The 12,249-nt window shown below is 36.9% G+C and overlaps 1 protein-coding gene across 4 annotated transcripts in view; it reads left to right on the top strand.

Moving 5' to 3' along the window:
- The window catches only part of EPHA7 (EPH receptor A7), a 171,927-nt gene extending 165,954 nt beyond the window's left edge, over positions 1-5,973 (top strand). For all 4 annotated transcript variants that reach the window (XM_045057857.1, XM_045057856.1, XM_045057855.1 and 1 more), the window contains exons 16-17: positions 825-980; positions 2,954-5,973. In XM_045057857.1, coding sequence (XP_044913792.1) covers positions 825-980; positions 2,954-3,068 — 271 coding nt within the window. In that variant the 3' untranslated portion in view covers positions 3,069-5,973. The remainder of the gene's footprint in view (positions 1-824; positions 981-2,953) is intronic.
- The last annotated feature ends 6,276 nt before the right edge of the window (positions 5,974-12,249 follow it).

Genomic DNA, 12,249 nt, shown 5'->3' with positions numbered 1-12,249 from the left:
GTAATTCAATACATGATTAAAGAGGTGTACTCATTAAAAAGAGTCCGAAGCACTCCATGCATTCTTTGTGCTTGGATTACTCCATTGAAGGTGTATTAGAAATTAATAAGCTTTAGCTTCTGAGTCATGCTGATGCTCTTGTCTGTACTGGTCATTAAGCCCTTGTGGAGGTATATGAGCTCACTAGGCACTACAAGGGTGCCATTAGTACAGAGAACACATAATGTCCTCAATAACACCACGTGGTCTGAACAAGTTAGTCCACAACCAAATGTGCTTCTTTTACTCCCAGTTACTTTTGGAGAAACAAATGAATAAAGAAATGTGTACTGATTACAAATACTGTTAGCTGTACTTTTAGAAGTACATGGAAGATGCATTGGTGGTCGTCAAATCCAACCAAAATGTAAATTGTGGATTTTGTAGTTATTGGGCAACCTTTACACATTAGATTTTTTTATTTTTTTTAATGTTGATTTATTTATTTTGAGAAAGAGAGGGATAGGGAACGAACTGGGGAGGGGCAGAGAGAGAGAATCCCAAGCAGGCATCACGCTGTCAGTGCAGAACCTGAGATGGGGCTCGATCCCACAAACTGTGAGATCGTGGCCTGAGCCGAAACCAGGAGTCACACACTCGACTGACTGAGCCACCCACATGCCCCTACACATTAGATTTTCGTTAGCATATCTGTTTATTTTTTACTACAACATCAATTAGAATATGTAATTTTATTCTTTTACCCTTATTTTTTTATGAGCCAAGACATTCTTCCTTTAGTAGTTCATGAAAAAAATTTGCTTTTCTGTTTCATTCTTATCTAGGCCAATAAGCCCTCTTTTGGATCAAAACACTCCTGACTTTACTACCTTTTGTTCAGTTGGAGAATGGCTACAGGCTATTAAGATGGAAAGATATAAAGATAACTTCACGGCAGCTGGCTACAACTCCCTTGAATCTGTGGCCAGGATGACTATTGAGTAAGTTGAAACTCTCAAAATTCTATTTAATCATTTATTAAGTACATTCCAAGATTTATACATCAGGTCATTGTCCATAAATTACAGAGGTTGTAAACCCCAAAATCAGAGAGAAAATCATCTCTTTAATAAGTGTCCACTATGTGCCAGGTATTATGCTAAATAGACCTTTGAACTTACAGTGTATTCTTAAACTCTCACAGCAATAATTTTATTATGTCAATAGCTTTATACACAGCAAGGTGCAGGCTCAGAGAATTTAAATATTGTCCCTAAACTGACTCAAGTAGTAAGTGGTAGCTAATTTATCTCCATAGCCAGTATTCTAAGCCCCACAGAGTGAGCCTCTTTCCTTAACCATGTATCATTTAGGTGCCTGTTCACTGAGGAAACTTCCTCCATTGCAAAAGAGGATTTCTTTCACCATGTTTGCATGACATGAAAAACTCAAAGCTTCATACCCAATACCGCATCCACTTTGACATCCAATATGATCACTTTCTGAAGAGGTCAAAGGAGGCTTAATTCAGTTAACTGTAACTAAGAATTTAACCTATGTTTTGGAAGGTGTGTGATTGATTCATTTTTTTAAGTTCATTTATTTATTTTGAAAGAGACAGAGAGCACGAGTGGGAGAGGGGCAGAGGGAGAGAGAGAGAATTCCAAGCAGGCTCCACACTGCCAGCGCCGAGCCCGACATGGAGCTCAAACTCATGAAACCGTAAGATCATGACCTGAGCTGAAACCAAGAGTTGGATGCTTAACCAACTGAGCCACCCTGGTGCCCCCATTTTTTTAACCCAAAGAATGACAATAAAGCAATTTTTAAAATGGCTATGAACTGAAAGTAAAAAGAACAAATTTTCCTTTCTGGCTCCCACACTGATTATGTGGTCTTAGGAAATCCACTTACTGTCTCTTAACTTCAGCTTCATGTGCTGCAGCGTAAGTCTTATGGGCAATGAGGTTCCTCTCGGCCAACGTGTTTGAAAATGGGAAGCAATTATCAAGGATCTGTTAGTGGATCCAGTTTGTGAACTGCTGTGCACAGGGTTTCACGTTTTTCAGATGAGAAGGCCAGCAATCATATACTCTTTTCTGGCGTGCCGGGAGGTGGCACCCACGTGAATTTAAGCATGCGCGTGCTGTCTTGTTGGGTTTACTCCTAGTCACCATGTGGGTAGAGCTGGCATAATTACACCTTCTCTCTCCAAAGAAATCTACTTCCCTGAAAAATGATGTTTCTCAAAGTTTTCTTGGACCCCTACTATGAAATACTGGAGTATTGTACTGTTGCTATATTTTAGCTGCTTGCAAATACCTAACTAAGCTCAGTCCTTCTGGCTATTAGGAAAGGTAAAAAGTACATACACAGACACAGTATATGTCAAATTTAAACTATTTAACATAGATATTGCACATTTTAGAAAATATTTTTTTTTCTAAAATGTAGGAAAATGATTAAACTGAAATGGAGTTGAGTATACAATCAATAATATGCACAGAATCGCCACGTGATAATTAAACTCAGGATAAATCTTTTGTGATCATTGACGATTCTTGATTTACTAGACCCCAAAATGTTTACATTCATCCTCTATCCTACTGTAACAATTAAAAATTTTGAACTTCGCTCAGGTTCAAGAATACAGCATTTCAAATAACATTTCCTAATCTTAAGTTAATAATAATTTTAAGACTGTGATAATTTCTGGTACAAAGTTTCAAATCAGTTTAAAGACAACCTGTGGCAAATCAAGAGCCGGAGAAGTTAAGTTCTTAGGAAGGACCATGCCGATGAAGTTTGCCAGTCAGACCGGCTGCGGGGATATGATCATAATACCCAAGACCACTAAGATAAGATCTGTTTGCCTACGATAAACAGATGTTTTAATTAAAGAGCTGATGACAGTTTAGTACCAAATCCACTCTGTGAAAGGTAACTAATAAAAAAATGCATTTGTCTTTTTCAGGGATGTGATGAGTTTAGGGATCACACTGGTTGGCCATCAAAAGAAAATCATGAGCAGCATTCAGACTATGAGAGCACAAATGCTCCATTTACATGGAACTGGCATCCAAGTGTGATTAGCGTTTCTCCCTTACGAGGGAGATCACGGACTGCGAGAGAACAGTACTGGCCTTCGGGATATGCATAAGAAATGCTGCTAGAAGACAGTTGATGTCCTGGGTCCTTCCTACAGTGAAGAGAAGATTTAAGAAGCACCTACAGACTTGAACTCCTAAGTGCCACCAGAACACATAAAAAGGGAATTTAGGATCCACCCCTGGTGGCCAGGAAAACAGCAGTGACAATAAACAAAGTACTACCTGAAAACATCCAAACACCTTGAGCTCTCTAACCTCCTTTTTATCTTATAGACTTTTTAAAATGTACATAAAGAATTTAAGAAAGAATATATTTGTCAAATAAATTCATGATCTTATTGTTAAAATCAATGAAATATTTTCCTTAAATATGTGATTTCAGACGATTCCTTTTTAAAATCATTTGTGTTTATTCTTCATAAGGACTTTGTTTTAGAAAGTTGTTTATAGCTTTGGACCTTTTTAGTGTTAATCTATGACACATTACTACACTGGGTACCTTTGAAAGAATCCAAAATTAAAAACAAAAACAAAAACAAAACAAAACCATAGCATGATTGAAGATCTATCTCCGTCAGAACATTGGTATCCTTTTTTGTGCCATTTTATTTTGTTTAATTAGTGCTGTTTTGATATCGTTTGCTAATTGGCAGGTAGTCAAGAAAACGCAAGTTGCCAAGAGCTCTGGTATTTTTTAAAAAGAAATTTTTTTGTAAAGATCAGACAACACACTATCTTTTCAATGAAAAAAGCAATAATGATCCATAAATACTATAAGGCACTTTTAACAGATTGTTTATAGAGTGATTTTACTAGACAGAATTTAATGAAAAAATTCAAATTGTAGGTTTATGACTATAAAAAAAAACGAGGCGCTTCATCTAAAGAGTGTGGGTGAAGGCAAGTCTCTGAGAGCAAGAACTATCCAGTGTTATCTAAAATTTAATCTGAGCACATCGAGATTTTTTTCAATGTTGAGACATTAGGAAATTTAGGAGAAATAGTTGACATATATTTTATATCCTATTCTGTTTAATGCAGTCCAAACACAAAAAGAAAGGAGTAAGTTTTATATTAGAACTCGGAAGCATGAGAAAAGGGGCAGTTCACATTTTCACCTTTTAAAAACAGATTTGCTGCACAGAATATCATCACTGCAGTTTTTAAAAAAGTATTTTATTTGTGAACGCTGATGTAAGAAACTTATTAAATGAAAGAACTCTTTTTACCGTGTAAGGAAGAGGTGAAGGATCTGGCTTTTTTTTTTAAGCTTTATTTATTAAACCATATTATTTGATTACTGTGTTAGAATTTCATAAGCAATAATTAAATGTGTCTTTATAGATATTTCAGGAATGTATACATATTGTGAGTAATGCTTTCAAAGTTATGAAAATCATGAACTACCCCAGAATTGAACTGTTGTACTTCCAAAGAGAATTGGGCTGTTTATAATGATTTTAATAGAGAAAGATCCCAGGGATCGGTCATAATTGGTCTTGTTTGATAATGTGGGCATCCACAAACAAACAAATAACAGAAACAAAAACCTGTAAATGTTCCTTTGTAAAACTTGTAAATTTTATTTATACTGTCTTGTTTTGTACACACATTTCTCTGTAGTGGGCTCTGAATACATTGAAAATGCACTATATTTTTCTATTTTACTTGCAGAGCATCACAAAAGAACAGGTATTTTCAGTGCTACATAATGTGTTTTCCCACATTTAGGACCAAAGATGGCTATAGAAAAACTCAAATGGATTGCTTCCCAAACCCCTCCCCACCCTTTTTTTTTTCTTTTAAATCACTGTACAGTGTTATTTGATATTTTAATTTATTTTTCAATTGACGAGAAAAATCATTTTAATTTCACTAAAATGTTTTTTGTCCCTAAGGAACAAAATAATCTGTAAAATAATTTTAATTAGCATAATACAGTCACCTAGACACTTCCATTTGTAATCTTTGTAATAGACTGTAAATATATTTTTGGAACTATAACACAATGTGCTTGAGGGTTATTTTTCAGTGTCTGCAGTGTATACAAGTGTTTATACTGAGTACAGCACTTTACAATTCTAATCAGTAGCATTGGCCTTTGAGAGAATGAGTGAAAGAGGTTGAGTGAGTGTTCCTAATTCCGTTTGGATTCTAAACTCACTAATAATGAAGTTCTTTTCCTGTTCATAGCTTAAGGTGCTTATTTTTTCTATTAAAATTAAATTAACAAAAAGCCATTCTAGAAATAGAAGACATAGTATGGTACATGCAAACGGTGTCTTTCCTGCTTTTTTCTAGCACTAGATTTATAGTTGAGTAGTCTTTCTTGCGTAGAAGGGCAGAATAAAAGTTTTTTTGAGTTTTTTTTCAAAAATAACTTTTTTCTTCAGCAATATACCTCATCTGCCTTAAATTTTTTACAGCTCTTTACAGGGAAAGGGGAGAAGGGATGGGAAAGACACACAGCACAATAGGAAGTGTATGAATACATCACTCTCTCGTTTGTAGGTTTCTTTTCCGGACCAACATTATGATTTAGAAATACATGTATGTGAAACGAATATTCAGAGAAAAAGAATTAACATTGTAATGCTGATTGTAATACTCTCTTCCAGAAAGAGATGAAATGGTATAACGATAAGAATGTACAACTTGCACCTTGAAATCTTTTTTTTTTTTTTTTTTTTTTTGATAAATTAGTGCTCAGGGGAGGAAAGGTAGAGAAAGCAAACGTCAAAAATTGAATTCAAAACTTATAAAAATGCAAAAGGAAATGGCCTCCTTGCTTTAATAGAGCCACCTTTTTTAGAACGCTGTCTTCACACTCGACTTGTGTTTTGCATTCAGTACTGAAATAAAAGTAACTTTTATTACATCCGAATCTAACATTTTCTCAGCAATTGATCGGCCTTGTTTACTGGGACTGGTGGTTTATGCTTGTCAGAGCACTATTAGTTGAATCACATTGTATACTTATGTAATCTACATTAGCTAGTACTATTTAGGACTATATTTTAATTGCTCCTCTTATCCGTGTTTTTAAGACAATTAAAGTGGTGTATTTCACCTCTTTTTTTTTTTTTTTTAATTTAGGTAATGCTGATATTCTCCCTTTTGTTTCCTGAGTAGCCACAAGGGTGCTGCTCACTGATGTGCATGTTCAAATAAATTACTGATGTGTATTTTTTTGCTCTATGTGGAGAAATCATGGGGAACTTGGGACGAGATGTGCTTTTTGTTGGTTGAATTTGTCCCTCCTTGCCTAAGAATTACTACAGGGGTCATCCTTTTATAAGGACAAACTGCTTTTGAACAGTGTCTTTAATGTATCAAGCACAAATAACTCTTTCTTCAACACGAATCATAAGTCTCTTTTTACCAGCTTAAAATAATAAACGAGTCTATTAGACAATGTAAAAAAAATCCTGTCTCCAATCATTGGCGGGTTCCTTTATGTCCCTTACTCATTTATTTTCTTACACGATATCATGAAAGGAGATGTCTTGAGTAAAGGTTTCATTGAAATATTTCAGTGGACCAATAAGAATAGGAAGAAAATTAATACCCACTGCTTCCCTTCATTCTTTTTCACAGTGACTTACTTCCACTCTAATTATTACAGAATAACAAGTTAAGACTATGTCTTCAAAGAACCATACTATCAAACATTTTAGTTAAGACCTTTTTTCTTCTTTTTTCAAAACTACAACTACATGGGACTAACAAGAATATTTGCCTGAGAAAGGAAATATTTTGTCATTAGATCCTGACACATATTTTAGAAATTTGATATGCAATGGCAGCTTGGGGAGTTTTTGCATTTAAGATGCTGCAGGATGCAAACATAGGATCCAGAGCAAACGGAAAAGGTGATAAATCTGGCTGTCTGACCGGGATGTTTCCCATTGAGCATTGACACCGACTCGGTGATCATTCCAGCTTGCCCCTGAAATGAAGAAAACTAAGCACTCTTTATGCTACAGTATCACCACTTTACGCTTAACAAATTCATTACAACTATCTAAAAATGTTTTCAACAATGAGAATAGACTAACACCCGATGAGGTGCTATCACTGCTTACCATTTGTGCTGCTGAGGCTCAGGCTAGTTTGGACTGAAATGCAGAGTTTCATCTTGAAGTCTTAGCTATCCCTCACTATTCTATAGGCAAGGCACTCATTAACTTCACAGAATAATAATTATACAGCCTGAAACACTGATGGGCAGTCATACGATCCCTTAAAGCCTGGACTCACAAGTAGAACCAAGATATGTTATCCTACCAGCACTCATTTCCCTACAGAATTATAAAACCATCAAGGATATACAAGTTCTCTCACTAGGGAAAAGATAGATTTTTTAAACTCATGGTGATCATCAGTAACAACTTTTATTAAAGCACTTTTATTTTTTAAATGTCTATTTATTTTGAGAGAGAGAGAGAGAGCTTGCTCATGAGTGGAGGAAGGGGCAGAGAGAAAGGGAGGGCGACTCTCAAGCAGGCTCTGCACTGTCAGCACAGAGCTGGGTGTGCGGCTCAATCCCATGAACTGTGAGATCATGACCTGAACCCCAATCAAGAATCGGTTGCTCAATGGACCGAGCCACCCAGGCACCCCCGTTGAAGCACTTTTAACTCCTATTTTTACCTTTTGTTTTACATTACTAGCTGCACCGAAAATTCAGTATCAATTTTGAGCAAAGCTGCTGAAAAGGAAGACACATGAAGCCAAAAGGTAATCTAATTCCTGAATGCAAAAGATCGTAACTACTGATACTAACAGATGATAAGAGACAGTGCATGGGGACTAGCAAAGGGTCCAGCTGCTCTGAAGGAAACACCATCCTCTTGCCTTAGTGTCAGTGTCCCCTCAGTACCTGTTACCTCGCTGCTCATCCTGCTCTGTCTAGTACGTCTCAGCTTGAAAAATATGGGCAGGAGAATATAATATTTCAACAGGACTGCTTCTGTGAGCCTCATTAGAGTTAAGTGCTGTAAGGGGATATTTTTTTCAAGTTCAATGATTGAATGTAATTAAATCTATAATTAAACAATAAAAGACCTCTTCTGATTGACCTTGAGGTTAAAATAAATTTAATTAATTGATCTAATTTAATTGGACCAATTGCACAAAGTTTGGTAAGTAGCAATAAGTAGCTCAAGTGTTCTGTAGGTATGCAACAGCACTAGGAATTCTTTAAGTACGTGACAATAGTAGGGATTTCTAAATTCCCAGCATCTGATGCTTTGGAGATGGTAACAAGTGAGGTGTCGTCTATTCCAAACTTCCAGAAGTAGTAAATAGAGCTCAATCAGATATAACCTGCAATATGTACATCATTATTTCAAATATCCCAGGTTGCTACTGCTGAAAACTATTCTTGTTTTCCTTTGGAAATTCGCAGCCTTTAATTAAGTATACTGGTGGATTTTATACATAATTAAAGAATGCACCATATATTTTTAAACGAGTGGTTAATCTTAGATCTTAATAAAAGATGTTCATGAACACATTTGTTTTAAGTAATGTTGGGTCTAATTTAGTAACGAATAAACATATGCTGTTCAAATCTCGCCATTTCGCTGTGTAACCAAAACTAATTAAAGACAATGACTGGACAACAAACTCTAGTAAAACAGGTAGAGAAAAGGAAACGATACATATAGAACGAGTGTTCATATAAATCACATGCTTTTAAAGATATTTTGCAATGCATACAAATGAGGCAGACAACTCAAGAATGCTTTGAAAAAGTGATGTAAATTTGCAGACACTTTCTACACTAGGATAGACTGATAGGATAGACTCTGCAGCAAATTAAAAGAGAAATTTGTAAGTTTAACCTGATATCCCTCTGTCAATTTGCTAGAGATACATACACTGTTAACATAAAAAAACTGAACAGAATATGAGGCTAAAATGTGCTTTTTCCAGAGGGAAGAGACCCACACATTTCTTCAGCTCTGACATTTGCAAAGTATTTTCATGGATCTACTGGGGGATGAGGGGATGGGATCTATTGGCCATGCATCATGGTAAATTTAGGTTTTCACTAGATCTTCGCCATTTGCACACCATGCTCCGTCTGTATTCACCAAAACCCAACTTAATTGGGAAAGAACAGGAACCTGATGCCACAAATAGGCCTGCCTAGCTTGACCTGAAAAATGGAGGAAAGTGAAAGCATGGGTTGTTGCTGCTGGTTCAATGGCTGCACTCATCACAAAGAAGAGCTACCTGGGACGCCTAGGTGGCTCAGTCTGTTAAGCATCTGACTTCTGCTCAGGTCATGATCTCGTGGTTCCTATGTTTGAGCCCCACATTGGGCTCTGTGCTGACAGCTAGAGCCTAGAGCCTGCTTCCAGTTCTGTGTCTCCCTCTCTCTCTCTGTCCCTCCCCGACTCACGCTCTGTCTCTGTCTCAAAAATAAACATTAAAAAAAAAAAAAAGAAAGAAGTGTTACCTGTTAGGTCAGGTGTGGTGGAGAGCCAGCAAAACAAGGAGCCACTAAATCTCCTCTGATATACTTAAACAACAAAGCCAGAAAACACCAAATAATACCATCTTTCAGATTTTGAAGTGTATATAAAAGGCAGGGATAAATTACAGGAAATCTAGAGAGCCGGAAGGGAGAAGCCAACTTTAAAGAGAGAGGCAATGAAGAGCTATTGGCTATTCTGACCAGGAAAAGGATGTGGTGGGAAAGAAGTTTCAAGGACTGTAGTCCGGCAATGTTGCCTGGATTATGAATTAATTACTCTTCATTTTTGGACCAGCGCCATAGAATGTACTCTGTGCTTCCATACCTTCACTCTCCATTTTCGCATTCCCTCTCACTTTTCTAAATGGGGGAAATCACTCTCTTCAAGACACATCTCAGAAGTTACCTCCTCCAAGTGTTCACTTCCTGCCACCCCGCAGCCAGAATTTTCTTTCCTGGGATTTGCTTAAGCTGCTTCGCTGTGTCAGATTATTTGTATGTGTGTCTCTCGCACTGGATCAAGAACTCTTGGAGGGCAGAAGCCAAATGGAAATCTTTGTTTTACGTCCTTTGGGACTTAGCAGTTTCTGGCACTCAGTAGACACTCTATAAATATTTTAGAATCCTTGAAGTGCAAATTAATTCAAATTGTTTTCTTCTTAAAAGGTAGTGAGGATCAGGTGCTCTGAAGGATGAACGGGGTTCAGTGAAGGTGGTAGTGAACCGGGTGTTGAGGGAGAAAACTAATTTCAGAGCACGGTTGGCTGCTCCTGTGATAGGTTGGGGCAGCAGGGACACCCCAAGGGACCCAGAAGAGGAGCACAGAGACGTGGACCGTGTGAGTGAGGGAGGCAGAAAGAGCTGATTAGTAAGCAAGACCAGGACGTCCCAAATGCAGTATCTTGCAGATGTTGGAAGGGAGGAGGCATCACTGGTTGTAAATAACAGAGCAAGATGAAAGAGGAACTTGAAATCAAGCAGAAGAAATTGGACTTGATGAGAGAGACAATGAAGGGCTATTTACCAATATCTGGTGTGATGAGGCAAAGGTAGAGCAAAAATGTTTTTTAAGGAAGAGTATTCTGCAAAAATAAATGAGATGTGATTGTGATTAATTTAAAATCAGGCTTAGACAAGGGACAAGAGTGGTTTTCTTCTTCTACAATGAAAACACCACTCCCTCCAGCTCTCAAGCTCAAGACAGTGTCGGGAACTCTACAGTTAAGTAAATTTACAATAATAAAGTTGACTTTCGCATGGGCCAGCCTGTAAGTCTACTTACCATTTATTTCCATTTGAAGAGACAGTGTTGGGTCATGGCAGAGGGTTTGAAGACCGACCATGTGAGACTAATGCCTATCACTACATGGGCAACGTGGGGCAAATGACTTAATTTCTGTTTCCGTCTTCCTATCTTACCTGAAAAATAAACATAAATAGTACCCACTCTAAGAGTTGTCGAATTTGTCAATTGATGCTTGGAAAGTACTTTTAACAATAAGTACTCGGTACATGCTAGCTCTTATTTCTTTGGGAAATATTTTTGTTTACATTTCTAATTATCTATTTAACAAACATTCATAAACACACTGCTGTGAATTCCGACCCAACACACAAATGAATTTTAGACTCTAAATTATATTTTTGTCCCTATTTCGCCCTTATTCTTTTCGCAGTTTTGTTTTTGTTCTTGTTTTTTTAATCAACATTAATCATATCTCTCAAGTCAGGACCCAAAGAGTCAAACTTCACTCATCCGGCCATGAACAATCGTTCACTATGTCCAACTGATTTTACCTCTTTGATGCCTCTGGAATCTACCACCATTCTCAGTGCCACTGCCCTGAATTAGGTTTTCATCACCTCTCACCTAGATGAATGTCACATCCTCCAATCTGTTTCTCTTTCTCTCATCCTTTCTAATTACAACTTTCAGAGTTATTTCTGTAACCCATGTCCGACTGATCGTGTTTTCCCTCAGTTTAAAAAACTCTAATGGGCCCTCACTAATCAGAGAATTACATCCAATTATGTAACATAGCATTATCAGTTGGGATGCTGCCCGTGTGATCTTCACCATTATCACCTCCTGCTGGACTGCACAATTTGTGTCTTTGGCATACAAAATTTTTTCACAGACCCTTGTCATTATGAGTTTCCTGAGGGGGGGCAAAGGAATGTATTTTACTCCTATTGAGCCCAACACAGATTTAAACATTGGAAATAGTTTCTATACCTCAAAGCAAGAATATGTAATTAACTTTAAGACGAATATTAAGTTTGAGGAAAAACACATAATCTCCCTCAATTAATAATTGATATTACAATGTCATTTTTTCCACTTTTTATGCATCTCCTTCAACGACGACTTGAATACACTTTTGGCAATTAAGAGACAAAACAGATCATTTGGTTAATAAACATTGCATTCTGAGTTATAGTACAGAATTATATCTCTATGTGTACATGCTAATTTACATTTTCTTTCATCTAAACATATATTTTAAATTTTGTGTTTGGTTGCTTTTTATTGGAGAAGCGGTGTGGAGATTTCTGCACGGCTTTATTCTACCGTCTTGTCAGGAAGTGGGAAAACATTCTCTAACTTTTCTTTACCCAGTTGTATTATATAGCATTTTATATTGTTTCTGTATCTGTCAATTATGTTGCCTC

Source organism: Felis catus, chromosome B2, assembly GCF_018350175.1.
Source record: "Felis catus isolate Fca126 chromosome B2, F.catus_Fca126_mat1.0, whole genome shotgun sequence".
Classification (NCBI taxonomy): Eukaryota; Metazoa; Chordata; class Mammalia; order Carnivora; family Felidae; genus Felis; species Felis catus.
Note: the sequence above shows the minus strand (reverse complement) of the source record. Positions and strands in the feature narration are given on the sequence as shown.